At 41.1% G+C, this 24,079-nt stretch overlaps 1 protein-coding gene across 7 annotated transcripts in view; it reads left to right on the top strand.

Moving 5' to 3' along the window:
- EHBP1 (EH domain binding protein 1) overlaps positions 1 to 24,079 on the top strand; it is a 406,607-nt gene that overhangs the window by 85,205 nt on the left and 297,323 nt on the right. For all 7 annotated transcript variants that reach the window (XM_060187205.1, XM_060187206.1, XM_007539625.3 and 4 more), the window contains exons 3-4: positions 2,466 to 2,523; positions 19,666 to 19,761. In XM_060187205.1, the coding sequence (XP_060043188.1) occupies positions 2,466 to 2,523; positions 19,666 to 19,761 (154 nt within the window). The remainder of the gene's footprint in view (positions 1 to 2,465; positions 2,524 to 19,665; positions 19,762 to 24,079) is intronic.

Below are 24,079 nucleotides of genomic sequence, written 5' to 3'. Positions count from 1 at the left end.
AAAAGGGCTAGAAAGTTGGATTAAGCCAGAGAGTGGCTCCCATTCTTGAAAAAATTTCTGTGGATAAAATTAACTATTTACCTCCATCCACCTAACTCAGGGCTATATATATCTATATTTAACAAGAACCTGTATAACCTCTTAGTCCCTATTGCACTGAGCTCGCAGCTCATGCTCACAGTTGGGAACAATATAGGTTGCACTCATTTCAGGACCAGTCTTCCTTGAGTGGCAGGGCAGGATACCCCAGCCTCTCTTCAGAGACTGGGGCATTCCCTACCATCACTGCTTTACGGTGAGGGCAAGGTCCTGGGAAGTCCTACAGAAGGGATTATGATGATGTTCTTGATGGAAGTGACCAGTGGTGGTGGAGAGAGGGAAACTTAAGAGGTCTAGGTCCATCATATTTGTGTGGGAATCCAAGGATTCCCTAACTAGGGCCCCAGATGATGAGGTGGTGGTGTGATACTGATCAAAAGAGCCATTATAAAGTGAGCCAGTCTCTTGCCCGTATCCAACTTTTGTAGCCCTCTCTTTGTCTGATGACCTTAGACTTTCTTTTTTTTTTTTTAATATTTATTTATTTATTTATTTATTCCCTTTTTGTTGCCCTTGTTTAATTGTTGTAGTTACTATTGTTGTTATTGATGTTGTTGTTGGATAGGACAGAGAGAAATGGAGAGAGGAGGGAAAGACAGGGGGAGAGAAAGATAGACACCTGCAGACCTGCTTCACCGATTGTGAAGCGACTCCCCTGCAGGTGGGGAGGCGGGGGCTGGAACTGGGATTCTTCTGCCGGTCCTTACGCTTTGTGCCATGTGCGCTTCACCAGCTGCGCTACCGCCTGACTCCCCGACCTTAGAGTTTCTTCCAGTTGTTTAAGCATTGGGTGTCATTTGTTGTGCCCAACCAGAATTAGTTTTTTGGGATCTGTCTTCTTTGGGCCTTTCTACTACTACATTGCCAAGCTAATTTGGTTTAAGTCTAATCAATTAGAGAATTTTTTATTTATTTGTTAGACACTTCAGCTAGGATCCCAGGTTTGTTAGGTCTAAGTCTAATTACTGAGCACTACTAAGTACTATTACTTTGAGTTATATAATTGCTTATGGATACATGTACACCTGTATCCAGAGCCCTAACCCCTAGCCTGCATCTAGTATCTGTAACTTTGTTAGATTATGTGCCATCTAATGTGGTTGCAGGTAGTTCCATTTATTGAGAAAGATCTCACCAGGTTTAAAGAGTTACGAGATTGACATCTCAGGCTTGGTATTGCTGGTGTTTAAAAAGCTTTTATTTTTATTTTTTATTTATTTATTTATCTTCCCTTTTGTTGCCCTTGTTGTTTAACATTGTTGTGGTGTTTAAAAAGCTTTTATCTAAGATTTTAAAAATAAAATTTTAAGTAAAATTACTGATAACTATAGTCTTGCTGTCTTCCCTAAACATTAAAGAAAGTTTAACTTTATTAGCTACAAATGTAAAAATTTTTTTTTTTTTTTTTTTTTTTTGCTTAGGCGTGGGGACTTACCAGAGTTATTGCTGGGACAGTACTTACGTGGTGGCAAACGCTAGAAGAAGAAGTACTTACGTGGTGACTACTGCTTTTGGTGGCCACTTTTTTCCTTTTCTCTTTGACAGAAAGACAGAAATAGATGTGTTTTTGGGAGACAGAGAGAGAGAGGCATCTACAGCACTTCTTTTTATTTGTTTATTTGATAAAACAGAGAGAAATTGATAGAGAAAGGGGAGATAGAGAGGGAGGAAAGAGTAACACCTGCAGCACAGCTTCACTACTAGTGAAGCAGCCCCTTTTTAGGTGGGGACTAAGGCTTGAACCCATGTCCTTACACATTGCAATGTGTGCAGTTAGCACCGTCACCTGGCCCCAGACTTCATTATTTTTAACAAATGTATGTATGTATGTACGTGTAACTTTCCTGGCCCCACATCTGTCATTGACATTTACATTGCTTCCAAGTTTGGGCAGTTACATATTGTGCACTGTGAACATAGGCATACAGAATGTTCTTTTTGTTTTCTTTGGATAAATTTCTAGTAAATTGCTAAGTCATAAGGATAGGTTCATTTCTCCTGTTCTGAGAAATCTCCAGACTGTTTTCCATAAGGGTTGGACCAATTTAAAACCTTACCAGGAGTGTAGAAGGATTCCTTTCCCCCAATATACTCACCAACATGTCATTTCTGGCCATTGTAATATTTGACATTCTCACAAGTTTGGTGACATGTAGTGGTCCATTTTAATTTGTTTGCATGCTGTAACCCAATTTTCCCAGTACTGTTTGCTGAAGAGACTCCATGTAGTGTTATGGGCCCCTTGTCAAAAATTAAAATTACAGTTCTGTGTAACACAAAGATATCTTGTCCTTTTTAAGACACTGGAATAAGGTTTTATTAGATTTAAGGTAACATAATTTACTTAATTTTTTCCTGTTTGACAGGCAACCAGATAAACTAGTGGTGGTTTGGACAAGGAGAAGCCGAAGAAAGTCTTCTAAGGTTAGTTTTATTTCTTTCTTTCCTCTACTTTCTCTAATTCTGTTTTTTTTTCTTCTTTCTTTTTTCTTTTTTGCCTCAAGATATTGCTGGGGTTCAGGGTGGGCACTACAAATCCACTGATCCTGGTGGCCATTTTTCCCTTACTATTATTATTATGTCTTATTTGATAGGACAGAGAGAAATTGAGAGGGGAAGGAGAGATAGAGGGAGAGAGACACTTGCAGACCTGCTTCACTGTTTGTGAAGCATCCCAGCAGCAGGTGGGGAGCAGAGCCTTGAACCTGGGTCCTTGCACAGGTCCATCCTCTTAGTACTGTGTGCTCTTAATTGGGTGCTCCACCACCCGTCTTCCTCCTATTCTCCTTCTTTTTCCTCCTCTTCCTCCTCCTCCTCCTCCTCCTTCTCCTCCTCCTCCTCCTCCTTTTCCTCCTTCTTCTTCTCTTTTTTTTGTTTATTTGAATAGAACTTGTTCAAGTTCTGGCTTATGATTGTATCAGGCATCGAACTTGGCGCCTGTGGCATAAAAGTCTGTTGAGCTACTACTGCAGTTTCTCCCCATTCCTACTTTCTAAAATTTTTACCCAAATATTGAATTCAATTTTTAGTCAAGTTATTATGTAACTCTGACCTCAGTTTAGAATATTTTAAACTATTATAGTTTGAATTATTTCTAATTATCTAACCTACTAAAATGATTGCTTGTTCACTATAATCTTGTTAACTGTAGTTCTTTTTTTTTTACTTTTTTTATTTTTATTTATTTATTTTCCCTTTTGTTGCCCTTGTTTAAGATTGTTGTGGTTATTGATGTCGTTGTTGTTGGATAGAACAGAGAGAAATGGAGAGAGGAGGGGAACACAGAGGGGGGAGAGAAAGACACCTGCAGACCTACTTCACCTCTTGTGAAGTGACTCCCCTGCAGGTGGGGAGCCAGGGGCTCGAACCGAGATACTTCCTCTGGTACCTTGTGCCACTTGCGCTTAACCCACTGCGCCACCGCCCGACTCCCAACTGTAGTTCTTAAAATGGGAGCCAGAAACCTGAATTTTGATATTTGGTTTGGTAGTGTTGAATAGTATAATAATTAATTAACTTCTTTGTACAGGACATTATGAATTAATAATTAAATAGGCATCATTTTAAGGCATGTTTATTCAGATTCTTTTTTTTAATTTTTATTTGTAAAAAAGAAAACACTGACAGAAACTACAGGATAAGAGGAGTACAACTCCACACAGTTCCCACCACCAGAACTCTGTATCCCATCCCTTCCCCTGATAGCTTTCCTATTCTTTCTCCCTCTGGGAGTATGGACCAAGGGACATTATTTGCCTCCAGGGTTATTGCTGGGGCTTGGTGCCTGCACTTGAATCCACTGCTCCTGGAGGCTATTTTTTTTATCTCTTTTGTTGCCCTTGTTTATTGTTGTTGTTGTTGTTATTGTTGTCATTGTTGTTAGGACAGAGAGAATCTGAGAGAGGAGAGGAATAAAGAGAGGAGGAGAGAAAGATAGACACCTGCAGACCTGCTTCGCCACTTGTGAAGCGACACACCTGCAGGTGGGGAGCCGGGTGCTCGAACTAGGATCCTTATGCTTGCCCTTGCGCTTCGTGCCACGTGAGCTTAACCCGCTGCACTACCGCCCGACCTCCTCTTTCTCTCTCTCTCTCTCTTTCTTTCTTTCTTTCTTTCTCTCTCTCTCTCTCTCTCTCTCTCTCTCTCTTTCTTTCTTTCTTTTTTTATGGGGGCGAGAGAACGAGAGAGAGAGAAAGAAGAGAGAACCAATGGATCACTCTGACACTATGATGCCAGGGATTGAATTCTGGACCTCATACTTGAGAATTCAGTGCTTTATCCACCATCAGGGTTGACTTACAGAGTCTAAGATGATGTTTTAATGCACAGCTAAGAAATGATTTGTGACTAGCAGCTACTGCTAACTGCAGCAGAGGAGTTAGATTTTAAAAAAATTTTGTAGCTTTATTTTGGGGAGTAGAATAGAATTTTAAAATGTTCAGTTACTATTCTACTGATATTTTAGAAATTAGATTCTATGGATAAGAGTGAATATCGTTTTATAGTATATAATAAATAAAAACATGTTTATCAGATGTTGACTTGTTCACAATTAGGTCTATATTAAAATGATTCACTTAATTAAAAGTAAATTGAAATTGAAATTAAATATAATTTCAGAAGTTTACCTTTCACTAAAGGTTCTTTTGAAAACTGCATTTCTACTGAGCTAAAATCTACATATGTTACGTATGATATACTAATCCTAGTTACACAACTGTTTTATCAATATATACTTTTGTACTCATATTGATCCCATTATGATATAGACTATTTAAAAAACATTTTGCAGGGAAAGGGTAGATAGACAGGGAGAGAAACAGAAAGACACTTGCAATATTTTTTTCATTGCTCGTAAAGTTTCCTCCCTACAGATGGGGAGCAGGGGCATGGTAACGTGTGCACTTAAACTAGGTGCACCACCACGAGGCCCACTAAACTAGTTTTCTCTGTTTTTAATTTCATTAAAATGGAGTTATATATATTAATGTGGTATCTTGTTTTGTCATGGCTGACATTTAAAATACAATTTTATTGAATATCATTGTTTTACAAGACAATTGTTGTCTTGAATACAGTATCACATTTCAGAATATGTGCCAACATACCTCACACACAATAAAGTACCATCTTTCTCCAGTGTAGGTACTAGGTCCCTAGACCTCTTCTATACCTCTTTGCATTCTCCATTAGACCTTCAGATCTGCAGAGACACACTAAAGTTTAGTAATACTTTATGCTATCTTTCCCTTGCTTTTTGCCACGCCCCCCCTTTGCCTCCAGGGTTAGTGCTGGGGCTCAGTGCCTGCACTATGTATGAATCAATCCACTGCTCCTGGAGGCTATTTGTTTCCCTTTTGTTGCCCTTGTTAACGATGTTATTCTTGTTGTTGTTATTGCTGTCATTGTTGTTGGGTAGGACAGAGGGAAATCAAGACAGGAGGGGAAGACAGAGGGAGAGAGAAAGACACCTGCAGATCTGCTTCACTGCCAGCAAAGTGACCCCCTGCAGGTGGGGAGCTGGGGTCTCGAACCAGGATCCTTATGCCATTGGTGCACTTCGTGCTGTGTGTACTTAACCAGTTGCACTACCACCCAGCCCCCTTTTGTGCCCTTTCTTCCTTCCCTTTCTCCATTCCTCATTTCCTTCATTCCTGGGATTTCACTGCTCTGGGTTAACTTTTTTTCAGATAAAATGAAAGAGGGAGGAAAGGAGGGAGAGAGAAAGAGACTATAGCACCAAAGCTTCCCCCAAAACCATAGTACTCCCATATGGGTCCTTGAATCTGGGTTGTGTATATGACGGAACAGGTAAGCTATTTTGTCAGCCCTCTTACTTAAATCTTACATATGAGCAAAATTATCAGTGTGTCTTTATCCTTCTGGCTTATTTCATTTGTCATAATAACCTCCAGCCCTGCCCATGTTATAGCAGAAGATAAAATCTTTTCTTTCCTTTTAAAATAACACTCCATTGCCTATACGTAGGGCATCTTCCTTACTCACTCCTTTTTGTTATAAAAACAGATTTGACATTGATACCTTTGTAGGGATTTCAAGAAACCCCCAAACTTCATGTTGAGAATCACTGCCATATCCTAATGTCATTTTATATGTAATGATGTTCTAACAAATAGAAATGAACTGAGAAGTTATATGGCTTATGAGTGATACGATACAGATCCTAGATAGTTCACCTTGCTTCTCTTATAACTTCTCCATCAGAAATCTGGGAATTAAACCTCAGTTACCTGCCTTCTGCTAGGTGTTCTCCATAATTCTGAGAAATTTATACTGATATTTTCCCTACTGGTGCTTTCTGCTTGTGCCACTTTTGATTGTGTCATGCACAATATGTTTAAGACCTTAAGATAAAAGACTATTTTCTTCACTATTGTGTGAATCAGGGATAGAACTGAGCATGATGTTGGTTTAGTAATGAACTCTAAACTTGTAAATAATGGATTTCACTCTCTGGATTACTGGTATGGGTGTAAGCAAGGTATTTACTCTTTGATAGCTTCATGTTCTTTCTGGATTTTTTTCAGGTATAAATTTCTTTGATGGTCAAATAATAATTTCACATATGCTATATTTTCTGCTGTGATTAATAAGAAATGTTTAGTTATTATGCTGTTCTTATAGTTCTACTTATGGGTAAGCTATGAATATATAATATGGGAAGTTTGATGATATAAGAGAGGCCTTATCTACTATGATAGTACTTGGAACTAGGGTCATCATAAGCCTTCAGAACTAAATATAGGTAGGATATGAGTAGAGATCTGATAAAGGTTATGCAAAGTAATCAGAAATTTTCTTTCAAAAATGAAATTGTGTATTGTTAGGAGTTTTTGTTGTGGAACTGTCATCAGGCATGGAAATTGGCTGGAGAATAGAGGAACCTCTGAATGTGTTTCTTGATCAACCACACTCAGTTCTTTCACTTATGTTTTACAAGGGAGGAAAAGGAAGGAGGAGAAGGAGAAAAAAAATGGGGAGAGAAAAGAGAGACCAGAGCCTTGCTCAGTTCTGATTTTTGGTGGTACCAGTGATTGAGTCTGGAACCTTGGATCTCAAACATACTTGTATTGTGCTCTAGCATATTGAGCTATTTTCTCTGACTCCAACTTGGTTCTTTACCTTTAACTGTGGTTTGCTAAATCTGCGGTGAGACTTCTCTTCCTTTTCCTTGACTGAAAATTTGTGATCAGGATCACCAGAGAAAGAACAGAAAAATATTGACAGTTTATGAGTTGAAGTGGGAGGATGCTGCTAGACTTTATCTTTTGCTGATACTTCATTTGATTTGATTTGTAGTATGCTACATTTCTGTGGTTTTGATTCCCTCTCAGCTCCATTTTTTGGGTTCAAATTCAAATTCTGCCACTTGCTTGCTATGTGACTTTGGGCAAGTCTGTAGTTTGTTCTTATATTAAATGTTTCTTCTTGTATATTTTTAATTTTTATTTATTGGATAGAGACAGCCAGAAATCAAGAGGGTGATAGAGAGGGAGAGAGACAGAGAGACACCTGCAGCATTACTTCACCACTTGAAAAGCTTTCTTCCTGCAGGTGGGAACCAGGGGCTTGAACCTGGGTCCTTGCACATTGTAATACGTGCACTCAACCAGGTGCACCACCACCCGGCCCCTTAAATATGTTTCTTTCTTTCTTTCTTTTTTTTTTCTCCAGGGTTATTGCTGGGCTCGGTGCCTGCACCATGAATCCACCGCTCCTGGAGGCCATTTTTCCCCCCTTTTGTTGCCCTTGTTGTTGTAGCCTCATTGTGGTTATTATTATTGCTATTGTTGATGTTGTTCTTTGTTGGATAGGACAGAGAGAAATGGAGAGAGGAGGGGAAGACAGAGAGGGGGAGAGAAAGATAGACACCTGCAGACCTGCTTCACTGCCTGTGAAGCGACTCCCCTGCAGGTGGGGAGCTGGGGGCTCGAACTGGGATCCTTACGCCGGTCCTTGCGCTTTGTGCCACATGCGCTTAACCCACTGCGCCACCACCCAACCCCCTTAAATATGTTTCTTAACAGATATCTGCAAGTCATGTACTCTTATTATTATTATTTAAAAAAATTATTATCTTTATTTTATTTGATAGAGACAGCCAAAAATCAAGAGGGAAGGGAGAGATAGAGAGGGGGAGAGAGATAGACACCTGCAACACTGCTTCACCACTTGGAAAGCTTTCCCCCTGCAGGTGGGGGACTAGGGACTTGAACCCAGGTCCTTGCACATTGTTATGTGTGTGCTCAACCAGGTGCGTCACCACTTGGTCCATCGGCCCCCTCTTATTATTATTATTTGTTGATAGAATTTGTACGTATTATACTTTGAATTTCTTTCCTATTCTTTCTCAAACCTTTCAGATCTTATCAAGTATTTACTCTCATTATTCCATTGAAACTGCTCTTGTGAAGTCACCAGTGGCTTCTTTGCTTTATTAATTTCAGTGCTCATATTTCAAACCTCATCCTTTTTGACCTGACACCAAGATTTGGCACAGGTCATTGATTGTTCTTTTCTCCTTAAAACATTTTCTTCAGTGGACTTTAAGATATTCCATGCTTCTAGTTTTTTTTTCTACCTTACTGATTTTTGCTGCTTGCTTCCTCATTTCTCTGACCTGTTAATATTGTGCTCCAACTTTCAGATCTTGAAGCTTTATATCCTCTGTACTTGATGCTTTGGTATCATATCTACTCTCAAGCCTTTAAATATAATCTGTATACTGACAATTTCTAAATTCATAACTTCAGGCATGTATATCAAACTGCTTATTTTAATATCTATACATTTCAGTATCTAATAGGTAGCTCTAATTTAACAGCTGTGCCAGTACAGTTAAGATCATAACTTCCCATACCTGTTTTTCCTGAAGTCATGTCTTGCAATTCTTTGTAATTCAGTTCTTCCAGTTGCTCATGGGCAGATGCCATAGAATCAGCCCTATTTCCTTTTTATATGCAGACAGTAAGTTTTTCTGACTCTGTCTTCAAAAATGTGTCTGAAGTCTGAATTTTGTACCACACCAAACCATCCCACACTCAGCTCTCTCTAATGTTTTTTGTAATACCTTCCACCTCTTCCTCCCTCCCTCCCTCGCTCTTGCGCTTATTTCCCTCTCTCTCTCTCTCTCTGTTATCTTCAGGGCTTCACTATAGTGGAGACCAATGCAGTGGCTTTTTACATGGTCTTTTTCTCATCCTATGTTTGAAGCCTATTCTTTTCCTTCAGATATTTATTTTGTTATTTAAATCATATGTATGAGAAAGTTTCAAGTGAGAGAGGAATCAGAGCACCACTCCAGCACATGAGAGCCTTAGGCATGCAAGTCCTGTGCTTTACTAACTGATCTATTTCTTCAGTTGCTGAAGCCTAAGAGAAACTAATCTGTTAAAAAATATCTTAAAAGGGACTGGTAGTGGTACACCTGGTGGAACACAAACATTATCATGCATGAGGACCTGGGTTCAGTTACCTGTTTCTCTCTGCAGGGGGGGAAGCATCAGAAGTGATGAAGTATTATTGCTGATGGTATATCTCCTCTATATCTCTTGTACCCTTCCCCACACCTTTCTCTCTGTCAGAAAAGAAAAAGGAAGAGAAGAATGGCTATCAGGGATGGTGAAGTCTGGTAGACACAGAGCCCCAGTGATAACCCTGTGACAAAAATGATAAAAGAAAAAAATAATAATAAGTAATAACTTAGGTCATCACTGTCTTGCTTAAAATCCTCCAGTAACTTCCCCTTTTACTTACATTACAAGCCAAAATCATTGCTTATCAGAGCAGGCCATATTTCCTGTTCTTCTCCTCTGCCTCAGCCTTATGGACTTCCATATTGTTACTTAACTCTCAGTACCTTTGTAGTCACTGTTACATCTCTATGGAAAGTGTTTCTCATACATTTACATGCCTGATTCCTTATGCATTCCTACTCCTAACTCCTCTTTAAAGCCTCTCATGTGTCAGCTGCTAAGATACCTTTTTTTGATTACCTTATTGAAAATTACCTTCTCTTGACCCCCTCTATCCCTTTTCCCTACTTCCAGTTATATCCATACCACTTAAAATTATATTTTTAATTCAATAATTTTCTTTTTTTCCTCCTACTGTACCTCAAGCTCTTCAAAGGTGGATTATATTGGGTTATTGGAAGAGTTATGATGCATTTTTGCATAGAAAAACAGAAAATATGTCATAACTCTTTTGACAACCCAATATTTCATTGCAGTGCCTACATGGCTTAGCAGATAGTAGCTACATCATAGGGGTGTTAATGAGAATTTAGTCAGTTAAGCAGAAGTAAATTCCAAACATGGATTGACATCTAGAAAGTACTCCATAGGTATTGGTTTCTATTATCACCCTCATATCATGCTTAGTTGGAGTATATTGGCATAACATCTGTCACTTTTAGCTGAAAATGCTATCATTAAGAAAGAGCTACTATAGTGATCCTGAAATCTGAGGAGGGGCGTTTCTTAGGGAAACTTGGAAATCTAGATTATAAGGAAAAAAAAAAACAAACCTCTGAAATTATGAGTGCTAAAAACAACTCAGAAGAAGCTCACTTTCTTTCTTACCAGACCCAAATAGATACTACACAGCTTAGTGGAGTATGAACTTAAATACATACATAAAAGTATACAATTCATTTTCCCCTGCAAGTAATATATTTGCCTTTTAAGTTCCTAGATGACAGAAACAAATTTTATATATTTCTCCTACTAAAATTTTTATTCATTCAGATGTAGTAACTTTAAGAAATATGAGACCTAACCCTCTCTGGTATACAAATTAATTTAAACCAAGGACAATGAAGGCCTTGTAATCTTTAGGATAAAGTTTTATCCTCTCATTAAATTGAGCACTATTTTAGGAATCCTTGTCTTTCCAGACATAAAAGAAAGCAATTGTCTCTTCCTAACCCCCTTTTTACTCTGACACTGTAAGACACCCCTTCCCCCTCTCTTCTGTTCCCTAAGACCTTAGTTTTAAATATCTAAACTCTTTCTCCCCTATCTCTGTGCCTCAGTCTCTCCCGTGCTCCAGCTTCCTTGCTTCACTGTTGTTGAGCGCGGGCCGCGGAGAAGAGAGAGGGGGTCCGGAGCGAAGAGGAAACATAAATCTTTATTTGCGCTGGCACCTTAGAGTTGGGTGCTAGAGAAGCAGGTTGGGTCACGTGGAGGTAGCGAAAATGGCCGCCTCACGCAGTAACCTTTCCTGCGTCTGAACACTGGAGTGAAGCGATGGCAAGAGAGCGAGGTGCGGAAAACGAAGGGTTTTTATAGGAGTAGCTTTCGCGAGAATGGGAAGGGGGAGGAGTAACCATAGCACTCCAGGATAGGATGATAACTCTCGTGAGAATGGGAGGGGGGAGGAGTGACCAAAGCACTCCAGATATCGCGGGGATATAGACAATGTCCTGAGGGCATAACATGGCGGAACAGGCACTCTGAGAATGTCCCAACTCTCGTGGGAACTAGCAGTAGCCTGAGGGGACAACATGGCAGATGTGACTGCATCGGCATAATTTCCCAGCATCTCCCCCTTTCCTTTTATCTAATGCCCAGGGCAACAGTGTGTAAAGTCTGTGAACTACTCAAGGTCAGTCTATGAAAAACCAACAACGTGAAGGGAAGAAAGCTGCTGTAAAATTGTCTAAAGTGTCCAAAGGGTATACCAGCAAGTCCAATAAAAGTCTCAGTCCAAAGTAGGCGACTAGGGGGAGAAATGGCAGGGGATGAAATGCTGCATGAGGAAGGTCAGCCTCTGGAATTCTGCTTTTCTGTAGAAAGTGAGCTGGAACCACCAAAACGTGACAGGTCAAAGCAAAAGCAGGAAAGGCAGACAGGCAGTAAAAAGGTTCTGTCCTTGGAGTCTGTGAATCAGGTTCTTCAGATCGCGTCAGGTGACATCTAGGGTTTCGGGGGGGGTGTGCCACTGTAGTCGTGCCATCTAGTGGGTGATGTCAGGGTGTGCAGGGGTCCAGATGTTTTTTTCCGGGATTCCTGTGGAAGAAACACAAACAGTCTGCTTCTCGTGGTTAGCAGGGCATCTGATTTGAATGCTTTATAGAAAAAGAGGTTTGGTGCCTTGACCAACTGAGTATTGGGGGATGTATCTTTCCTATTCATTTATGATTATATTTTATATTATTTGTCATGGTAGTCAGCCATTATCTGGAAGGTCCTGGGTGATTCATGGGGAAAAAGAACTTATCTTTTAACAAAGACTCTAAGGTGTAGGGAAGTGGGAACTATCTTATCCCCCCGCCTTTTTTTTGTATCTTGCCTTTGTTGCCCTAGTTGTTTTATTGTATGTAATTATATTGTTGTTATTACTGATATTGTGGTCGTTGGATAGAACAGAGAGAAATGGAGAGAGGAGGGAAAGACAGAGAAGAGGAGAGAAAGAGACATCTGCAGACCTGCTTCACCGCCTGTGAAGCGACTCCCTTGAAGGTGAGGAGCCAGGGGCTCAAACTGGGATCCTCAAGCCAGTTCTTGCACTTAGCGCCACCTGCGCTAAACCTGCTGCGTCACCGCCCGATTCCCAGGAACTATCTTTTAACATAAACTCTATGGCCATGCCAATAGCAACCTTGAGGGCACATGTGGCTCCCCACATGTCCCCCTGTCTTATATCATGTTTTGATGTTTGGTGGACTTTGTTTTGTGGCAGGGTGGACTGTGCCTGTCTTAAGGTTGGGGATCAGCCTTCCGTCTTTCCCGTCATTGGAACACCTGGTCATTTTTGCCCAGTAGTACCAGGTGCCCTGTCTTAGGTTGACTGGATAGTGCTAGTTTCCTCTTAACCGTCATTGGCTAGCCAGCCCTCTACATGGTGGACGGTCTGATGGAGGGGGGCAAATCCTCCACAGCAACTCAATATTCTGCCATGTCCAGCCTGTGATAGTGAGTTTGTGTAGGTTGCATCTTTATGGCATCAATTTGTTGCCGCAAAAGGCCATGAGCTTGTTAAGTATTATAGGACCGCGGTCTGAGAGGTGTCGCAGTGGATAAGGCGTTAGACTCTCAAGCGTGAGGTCCCAAGTTCGATCCCTGGCAGCACATGTACCAGAAAGATATCTGGTTCTTTCTTTCTCCTCCTATCTTTCTCATTAATGAATAAATTAAAATGTTGAAAAAAAGAATTATAGGACCTATTGTGAGCAGAAGAAGTAAAACAAGCTAGGGTCCCACAACTAAGGGTCGACAGGTAAGGAAGGGGGAATGTATCCATTGGTATGAAGAGGTGGAATCATATCTTAAGTCTAAGGGAAGCAGTCAGTGGATGTGATGTCTAGGGGAACAGCCATTTGTCTTTGGGGGTAGTAAAGGATGTCCGTGGCATGGGTGATGTTATAAAGGGAAACATCTTTAAATTTTTGGCTGACAAAGGCATGCATATGGTGGCAAGACAAGAAACACCAGTTAAGTGTACAAGAATATGTGAATGTTGTTAATTCACATAGGTTGGATATGGAGGAACTTCTTACAGTTTAATACCTTACCATATGAACAGATGATTCCTCATGAAGGCTTGATAGCTGTACTCACTTACTTGTGAAAAAAAAATAATAAAACTTGTAACAAGTTAGAGGTTTACTATAATTGACTTCGGACTATAAACAGACTCACGTTACTTAGAGAGTTAATGCATGCTAGTGTCAATGGTTTGAACATTTAGAGTAATCTGAGCAGATGGGTCATACAAAAATTTTTGGTCATTCAACACACTCACAAAGCACAACTGGCCAGTCATAACATAAGACATTCAGGGAAGGGGTAGGAGAGAGGGCTCTGTGAGCCAACTTTTGTAGGTTCTGCCATGTCATATTATGGATCCTGGGATGTATCCTGCGTCTAGTCCTCTTGTGTTTCTTGTTCTTCATGGATAACAGTGCCATCATGAGGGTATTGTCGGACATGGCGGGCAGGAACCCAGACAGGTTTAGAGTAATTATGTGGGAAAATGCATGCAAAACCTCTTCCCATGGTCAATAGAGGGTCAGGCCCTTTCCGAATTTTATCAAGTGGGTCTTTCCATTTGACCTTAATAGATGGGAGAGTAGATGGTGTTTGCCAGTGAAGAATAATAGGAGGTAAGTCCAAGTTATTGTAAATATTAAAGAGATTTAACGTAGTTAAGGCTTTTGCTAGCTGGATGTTGGGGGGGTACATTCCTCCTTTATCTTTAATTGAGCCTTAAGAGTTTGATGGGCCCTCTTGACAATGCCTTGTCCCTGTGGATTATAGGGAATGCCTGTGGTATGAGTAATGTTCCAGAGGGAACAAAAATCTTTAAATTGTTTGCTGGTAAACACTGGTCCATGGTCAATTTTTACTTGAAGAGGTAAGCCCATCACAGCAAAACAGGAGAGCATATGGCTTATAAGCTTTTTAGAGCTTTCTCCTGTCTGAGCTGTTGCCCACATAAATTTAGAAAAGGTATCAATTGAGACAAACACATATTTTTGTTTGCCAAAGTTTGGTATGTGGGTGACATCAATTTGCCAAATAGCATTAGCTTTTAATCCTCGGGGGTGAACACCAAGAGTCTGAATAGCAGGTGTTTTTATGAGACTTGCACAGGAAGAGCATATAGCTAAGATATGTTTTAACTGTGGTACAGGAACATCAGGAAATCGAGCTTGAAGGCCTTTAAGATTAACATGGGTTAGAGAATGGAAATCAGCAGGATCAGAGACAGAGACTAGGAGAGCTCCTGTGGAGGCAAGGTGGTCAGCTGCAGCATTCCCTTTGGACAGGGCACCAGGAAGAGGGCTGTGGGAACGAACGTGTTGAATATACAGTGGTTGGGTTCGAGAAGAAAGCATAGAGGCGATTTGAATCAAGAGAGGGGAAAGTGGGTTGTCATCAATTTTCACATAAGAACGAGCAAGCCATGGAAGTAAGTTAACAGTGTACACACTGTCAGAAAAAAGGTTGAAGGATTCTGGTACAGCTTTTAATGCAAGGAAAACAGCATAAAGTTCTTTGTACTGAGGGGAATTCTCAGGAAGCTCAGTAAAGAGAGGTTTAGGGGGTTGTTTGTCCAGGTAATATATAAGGGCAGCAGCTCCCTTTTTTCCACCATCAGTGAAGACTGTAGGAGCAGAAGGAATGGGATCTCGAGAGAAAAGTTTAGGTGCTAGTAGAGGCAAAAGAGGTAAAGAAGCTATCAATTTATTGGAAGGAAAATGGTTATCTATTTGTCTTGGAAACCCCACGAAGCTTATGGCAAAGCGGGAATGATGGCGTATGAGCCACTCTGTATCTGTGAGAGAAAAGGGCAGAATAATTAAATCCGGTTCTTTCCCTAAGACCTGCACAGACCTATTTCTCCCTTGGCGAACCATGAATGCTAACGCGTTTATCTCAGTGAGGAGTCTTGGAGTTCCTCCTACTGGCGTGTGAAGCCACTCAAGAACCCCATGGTCTTGCCACAATGCCCCTACTACTGTGGGGGTGGAGTTGAAGATTAGAAGGTTTACCGGAGAGGAGGGAGAGAATCGAACAAGGTGCATGTCCTGGAGGGCCTAGTTAACCCTTTCCAATGCCGAGGAGGCCTCGGGAGTTAACTTACGTTTTGAGGAGGGCTGTTTGTTTCCTTTTAACAGGTCAAACAGTGGTTGGAGGCAGCTTATAGGCAGATAGAGATACTGCCTAAGCCAATTTAAATTTCCTAGAAAACTTTGTAAAGAAGCAAGAGTAAGGTTAGAAGGAAAGGTGACATTAGGTTTTAAGGGACGAATTTGCATTAAAGAAATCTCTGAACCTAAGAAAGATATTGGAGGAATTAGCTGTATCTTCTCAGGAGCTACATCACATAAGGCATAGAGATCTGTATCTGATTTTCCCCATATTAAAATATCATCTGTATAATGAAAAACATTGAGGCCCTTATTAATATATGGGACAAGGGCAGATTTAACAGCCTCCTGATAAATTGTAGGACTATTGGCCATACCCTGGGGCAGCACCACCCATTCAAATCTGTAGCAGGGGTGGCGTTATTAATAGAAGGAACAGAGAAGGCAAAACGTTTACAATCTTGCAGATGCAAGGGAATAGAGAAAAAACAATCTTGTATATCAATAGCTATGATTGGAATTCCCATGGGAATTGCAGAAGCAAGAGGCAAACCCCTTTGGGGGGAGCCCCAGACCTGCATGGTTTTATTAACTGCACGGAGATCTTGGAGGAGGCGCCATTTTCCCGAGCGCTTTTTAATCACAAAGACAGGAGTATTCCATGGGCTTCGAGAATGGCGAATGTTTCCCAAGGACAACTGCTCTTGGACGAGCTCTTTTAAAATTTTTAGCTTATCCCTAGGTAAAGGCCACTGTTCCACCCAGACAGGCTCATTAGAAAGCCAGCTTAAGCCGGGTGTTTGGCTACGAACAGTGGCATTTAGTATTGGGGGTGCTGTTTAGACCTGGTCTCGCAGGAACGAGTGTTACACTCTGCAGAGGCATCTGTGGATATCCTAACATCAAGACATTCCAGAATATCCCTGCCCAATAGGTTGGTGCTAATATTAGATACCAAAGGGTGGAAGTGCCCAGTAGAACCTTCCAGGTCTTCCCACATGAGCGAGTCTCGTGTGCGAAATGATTGGGTCACCCCTCCTACTCCATGTATACTGGGTCCAGGGATAAGTTCCCAATCTTGGGGAACCTCTTCTTGCCTTAAAATTGTCTTTGCTGCCCCCGTGTCAATCAAAAATTTAAAATGAATATTGCCAATCTTTACTGTCATAGAAGGGTGACCCCGTTCTAAAACAGGAGTGGTCCACAAAATCTCAGGCCCTGAATTTGTACCATTCAGGGGCGAACCATCTTTATGAAATTGGGACCAACAATCTCTCTTCCAATGAAACCCCTTACGACATCTTGGACAAACAGTACGTGGCCTCTGGTTCCCTGACTGAAAGCGGGGTTGCTCTGACTGGAGGTGTGGTCACTCTAACTGGACGTGGGTTTTCCCTGACTGGAGGCGTGGTTGCAGCTTATCAAGACATTGGTTACGCCAATGTCCTTGGCGACCACACTGAAAGCAGGCCCTGTTGTGATTACGTGGGGTAACTGCATAAACCTGTCTCATAGCCAATGCCCCATAATTGCCTGATGTAAGTTCCTGTGTCGCTAAAATCCAATTATCTGGGTGTAGGTGTTTAAGATTAAGGCATGCCTGACGGAATTGTGGTATCATGCCTTCCCAGACAATAGAGCACAGGAGTAGTGAGCGGACGTCAGGATTATAAACCTTTCTCTTTAAGCTTGTCTTCACCCTTGAAATGAAGCTCGCTAATGATTCATCAGTGCCTTGGCGAAGAGAGTTAATGGGAACTGACAAATCTACATCGGGTGGGGTCACCCTTTCCCATGCTTGTGTTGCGCAGATGCGTACCTGTTCAAAATAACCGGTTGGAAACCTGGCTTCTGCCTGCTGAGCTCCAGATTCATAAGCTTCTTCTCCAAACAAAGCATCAGAATCCCATTCTACCTGTTTGTTACTATTTTCCTGTAACTGTCTAGAGCACTCATCACGGAAGCATGCCTTCCACTGTAGGTAGAGGGGGTCTGGGAGTGCAGCACGAACCAGACCTTTCCAATCTTGGGGCGTGTTAAGATGGTGGTAAAAACTCCTTAAAACAGACTTGGTCCTTGGAGCGTGCATTACATCCTCCCTGACTGCTTGCCTGAGTGCTCCGAGTATTTTAGAGGAGTATGGCTGCGATGGCTGAGGGTTTTGTTTAGAAGGGGCCACATTTACCGGGAAGGTGTGGATTTGGTCTGATGACACTGGGGAGAGATCTACGGACGTGGCAGGTGCCGTGGAAACTGCTGTAGTGGCCACAGGGGAAACTGAACACGTATCTACGGGGATGAAGCTCTTGGGGTGGACTGCAAATGGCTTAAGGTCCTTAAATGCTAAAAAAATATCCTTTAACTCTCGTATCTCAGCCACAAGGTCTCTTAATGATGACGTATCAGCAGGGGGTGGGGTCAGAGAAGCAGAAGCCTCAGGGGAAGCCAAAAGCGGGGCGGTAGGAGGAGGGGCTAGAGAACCGGAAGCCTCAGGGGAAGCAGAGGGCGGGGCCAGAGAAGCAGAAGGAACTGAACACGTGTCTGCCACAGAAGGGACCGAACACGTGTCTGCAGAAGGAGCCGAACACGTGTCTGTGGGGACAGCTGGGGGAGGGGTCAAAGGAGCGGCCAAACACGTGTCTGTGGGGACAGCTGGGGCAGGGGTCAAAGGAGCGGCCGAACACGTGTCTTCGGGGGCAGTGGGGGGAGGGGTCGTGGAAGTGGAAGCTGCCGCAGGAGAATCCGAACACGTGTCTCCGGAGGCAGCGGTTTTGGGGCTGACTGCAGATTGCTTAGGGTGTTTAAGTCTTAAGCAAATATCCTTTAACTCCTGTATCTCAGCCTCAAGGTCACTTAACCTTTTGGCAGGAGGCCTTGTACATATCCTGAAAATAGTAAATATAGCCATGAGAACCCACGGTGTAGCAAAAATTAAAGCGTCTCTGAGATCGAAAGCCTGTCCCAGGAGAGAAGGATAAAATGTCTGGGACACCTCCTCATAAAACGGAAAAAATCCCATGGTGGAGGGAAACACAGGGCCACAGAGGCGGGCGGATGCCACTTACCTTTGTCTGGGCGGCTTTTCTTGACCTCAGGCTGGGCGTGAGTGCGGGACACGTTGAGCGCCAGATGTTGTTGTGCGTGGGCTGCGGAGAAGAGAGAGAGGAGGGGTCCGGGGGGAAGAGGAAACACAAATCTTTATTTGCGCTGGCACCTTAGAGTTGGGTGCTAGAGAAGCAGGTTGGGCCACGTGGAGGTGGCGAAAATGGCCGCCTCATGCAGTAACCTTTCCTGCGTCTGAACACTGGAGTGAAGCGATGGCAAGAGAGCGAGGTGCGGAAAACGAGGGGTTTTTATAGGAGTAGCTTTCGCGAGAATGGGAAGGGGGAGGAGTAACCATAGCACTCCAGGATAGGATGATAACTCTCGTGAGAATGGGAGGGGGGAGGAGTGACCAAAGCACTCCAGATATCGCGGGGATATAGACAATGTCCTGAGGGCATAACATGGCAGAACAGGCACACCCAGAATGTCCCAACTCTCACAGGAACTAGTAGCCTGAGGGGAAAACATGGCAGATGTGAATGCATCGGCATAATTTCCCAGCACTTCATTATTCTATCCTTCTCCTCTCTCCCTACCAGGATCTGTATAATGATTGTAATTCTCTTGTGCTCATTACTAATAAATATTCTTTTACTTCTCTTAAAAAAGTGAGACCTCTTTGCATTTTATTTTGTGTGTGTCTTTGGGATGGGATGAAAGTTTTGTTTACGGATAGTAATCTGTCATGTGATGTAACACATAGCCAGAGTTTTGCTTGAAAAGTTTTATTTAACTAATCATTTTGGTTTCATGGATGAATAAACAGAAGCAGTAGCTTTTGTGAATTATTAACATTGCATTTCCTGTGTTACATATTGAAGCTATTATTTTTATTATGGTAGGCTCATAGCTGGCAACCTGGAATAAAAAATCCATACCGTGGAGTTGTAGTATGGCCTGTTCCTGAAAACATTGAAATCACTGTGACACTTTTTAAGGTAAGTTCTGTTTTGTTCTGTTTTTGTAAGGTACAGCATTTATTATATAATTATGGTTCTAAAATGACAGAATGCTTTATTATGTATCATTTTGCACATTTGAATTCAACTTACTACATTAATGTGTATTATTTTTATTGGCGTGGAAGTTTATAATGCTTTGCATGATGGCACACTTGGTAGAGTGTAAATGCTACCATGCACAAGTACCTTGGTTCCAATCCTTGGTCCACACCTGCAGGGGGGAAGCTTTGAATGAGGTGAAGTCATACTGCAGGCATCTCTCTTCCTCTCTCCTCTCTCTTCTCTTTCCCCCTTTCCTCTCAAATATTATATTGGTCACCAAGTTGTTCACCAAGTTGTACCATAACGCCAACCTGACTTCCTAGACAACTGACCTCACCATTGTGTCCTGGAATCTTACCTCCCCAGAGCCCTGTTCCACTAGGGAAAGATAGAAACAGACTGGGGATATGGATTGACCTGTCAGTATCCATGTCCAGGAGAGAAGCAGTTACGGAAGCCAGACCTCTCACCTTCTGCACCCCTTAAAGCTCTTTGGTTCATACTCCCAGAAGGATAAAGAATAGGAAACTTCCAATGGAGGGGATGGGATATAGAACTCTAGTGGTAGGAATTGTATCCCTCTTACCCCCCCCAATCTTGTCAGTCATTATCAAATCACTAATAAAAAAGGAAGATTAAAAATTAAAGATTAGAAAATTAAAAAGATTAGAAAATTAAAAATAAAAAAGGAATAATAAGAAAAGAAAAAGGAAAAAATGAATTTGCTATACAGTCACTGAACTCCCAGAGATAACCCTGGTAATAACTGAATAAAAAAGGAGAAGGAGAAAGAGAAGAAGGAAATTTAGAACAGTTTGAGTTTTTTATGATCTATGAAGTCTGTATAACTAGATAGGCCTTTTGAAGTTTGTACAATTATTGATGCTAATGTAAGATGATTTTAAAATTGATATTTGAGGGGCCGGGTGGTGGTGCATCCAATTGAGGGTGCAAGGACCCAGTTTCAAATCCCTGGTCCTTACCTGCAGTAGGGTCACTACATCTTTGGTGAAGCCATGCTGTAGGTGTCTATCCTTTTCTATCTCCCCTTCCCCTCTCAGTTTCTATTCTATCAAATAAATACATATTAAAAACTGACATTTGATGCATACTTTTTGATACTAATATTCTATAAGTAAATCATTTAGAAATTAAATTAGAAATTCAAATACGGATCCAAAAACAAAATACTAACATTTTCCCTCAAACATAAAGTAATTAGCCACTAGGATATTTGCTTTCTTAACTGACCCTTTATCTGCTCAGAAAAATAGCAGGGACAAGTACTAGCCATTATCAAACTGATGAGATTATAAAACAAATGATTTATTTCTGCCTTGAACCCACCCTTGTTGTGTTACTTTTAATTTAAAAAAAATTATTTATTTAGATTTTTAGATAGAGACAGAGAGGTAGAAAGAGAGATCATGAAAGAGAACAAAGCACTAAAGTTCATTCAATTTGGTGGGGCTAGGCTTGAACCTGGATCACATGCATGGCAACACACAGTTCACATGAGTTATTTTACTGACCAAGTGTTACCTTTGAAATTACCTTTTCAGAAGAGCAAAAAGGTCATCTCATTAAATAGATTTAATAGAAAAGTTATTTTATTTTATAGAGACAGGGAGAAATTGAGATGGGAGGGGGAGATAGAGGAGCAAGACAGAGACACCTGCAGCCCTGCTTCACCACTCCAGAAGCTTCCTCCCTGTAGGTGTGGCCTTGTGCATTGTAACAAAGTTTTAAAAGCTCTTGAATATGTCTTAGGACTTGCAATCTTTCTCTTTTTTAATTTATTTATAAAATAAAAAATATCAACAAGACCATAGGATAAGAAGGGTTCAATTGCACACAACTCCTACTACCAGAGTTACGTATCCCATTCCCTCCCTTGAAAGCATTCCTATTCTTTATCCCTATAGGAGCATGGAACCCCAGGATCATTATGGGGTGCGAAAGGTGGAAAGTCTGACTTCTGTAATTGCTTCTCTACTGAACATGGGCATTAGAAAGTTGATCCATACTCCCAGCCTATTTCTATCTTTTCCTAGTGGGGTAGGGCTCTGGAGAGGTGGAGTTCCAGGGTACATTAATGAGGTTGTCTGCCTTGGTTGGTGTCATGGTAGCATCTGCAACTTGGTTTCTGAAAAAGCATTAAGATATAAAGCAGAAAAAAATGTTTAGTAATCAGGAACTGAGAGGCAAGAATATAGCAGATGAGATTTGAGGTCTCCATTTTGGAAAAAGCTAGTAGGTCTATTTAGCTATATTTCAAGGGGCCCATGACTTTACTAATTTTTGCCTGAGCCCAACAGTTAACATGCAGATGGATCCTAGGTGTTTTCTGGGGGGTGTCAGAGTTTAAAATAAGACTAGAAAGCTGGATCAGGGCAGAGAGTAGCCCCTAAATATGGGAAAAGTATATAAATACTGTTAATTGTAAGCCCCATCAGTTTCATCTAGGGCTTATATTCAGTGAAGGAGTCTGTGTAACCTCTGTGTCCCTGTAGATCTGAGCTGACAATCTGTGGTAGGAACATTCTAGGCTTCACTCATTGCTGGGCTCATCTTCTTCGAATGGTAGAGGATTTTGACCTTATCTCACTTCAGAGAATGGGGCAGTCCCTATCGTTATTGATCCACATTGAGGGCAAGCTCCTATAGGGGCCCACAAAGGGATCCATTATGTTGTTCCTGATGGAGATGATCAGTGACAGTGGAGACAGGGATTTGTTAGAGGTCTAGGCCCATCATGTCTGTGTGGAAATCCCAGGATTACCTGACTAGGGCCCCAAGTGGTGTGGTGGCCTGGTAGTAAACAAAATAGCTATCATTAAAGTATGCTGGTCTCTTGCCCTTACCCAGCTTTTATAGTCCTCACTTTGTATGATAAGGTTAGCCCTGGAGTGAGTGAGGGAAGTGAAATAGGAAGTAGGTGAGGAGGGTAGGATTTGAAATTTAAGCAGCATATTAAGTCATATGAGTTAAATTCACTGTGTAAAATGTGTTTTGATTTTTAATTCAATGTAGTAATTCATTTATTAAGGAAGTACTACAGTGATAAATAAAACCAAACAATATGATGACTGTTAGCATACTGATCCATGATGAATACTATACTACTTTTAAATGTTCTGTTATAGAGATTATTTTCTGAAAGATCCCTTACACTTCATATACATTTCATAGTTTTGATATTACAGGTATTGGTATTATAACACTGCTTGATTGTGCTTAACATATTTGCCCCAAACTTGATTTCTATGGGGAGAAACAACGACACAGCGACTGTATTCCTTTTTGGAATCACCCTAAGAGAATCAAAAGCATTCTACTCTTTTATACCAACTGTTCTAAAGTCCTGTTATTAAATATCCCTTATTCATATTTTCCCTACTGAAATGTTACAGCAGACTTGTGATTAGCAAACAGCAAGTCCTTTGGAGTTTATCATTTACTTCTCACAGAAACCCCAATGTTCTATAATTATTCTCAGTGTACCGATTAAGATAATGGAGACTAAAGAAGATAACTTTTCTGTTAAACTATGATTTAGCCTTGTTCTTTTTGTCTTCATTGTGGAGTCTATTCTGTAGTAAAGGTGAGTGAATATAGAATACAGGAGTATGACCTCCAACTTGTTAAGGGAAGACTTCAAAGTAATCACATGTTTTGATTTAATCTTATTTAAATGAATGGACATAGCTATACATCTTAAAGTACTAATGATAGAGAACAAGGTGCTAGAATAGAGCTGGTAAATAACTGACAGTTACATATTTGAGGAAAGGATATATGTGAGCTGAGTGATTCTCGGTTGAAAGTGACTATTGAAATGTGTTACTTGGAGGATTAGGAGATAAGTGTAGTTTTTAAGTACTGATAGGAATGTTCAGTATATCCTTATCACTGGACTTTTTTTGGTTTTGAGTGCTAGTCTGTAGGAAAAATAACACTAACTTTCATTTTACCGTTTTAAAGATTCTGATCTTTTAAAAATACAAATTTTATTTTTTTAAATTGATTTTTTTATGTTTTTAATTTTTTTAATTTATTTTTTATTTAAGAAAGGATAAATTAACAAAACCATAGCTTTCCCACTCTCTATCTCTCTGGGAGCATGGACCCAGGGTCACTGTGGGTTGTAGAAGGTGGAAGGTCTGGCTTCTGTAATTGCTTCCCCGCTGAACATGGGCGTTGACTGGTCGGTCCATACTCCCAGTCTGCCTCTCTTTCCCTAGTAGGGTGG

The sequence above is a fragment of the Erinaceus europaeus genome, chromosome 3 (genome assembly GCF_950295315.1).
Source record: "Erinaceus europaeus chromosome 3, mEriEur2.1, whole genome shotgun sequence".
NCBI lineage: Eukaryota > Metazoa > Chordata > Mammalia > Eulipotyphla > Erinaceidae > Erinaceus > Erinaceus europaeus.
Note: the sequence above shows the minus strand (reverse complement) of the source record. Positions and strands in the feature narration are given on the sequence as shown.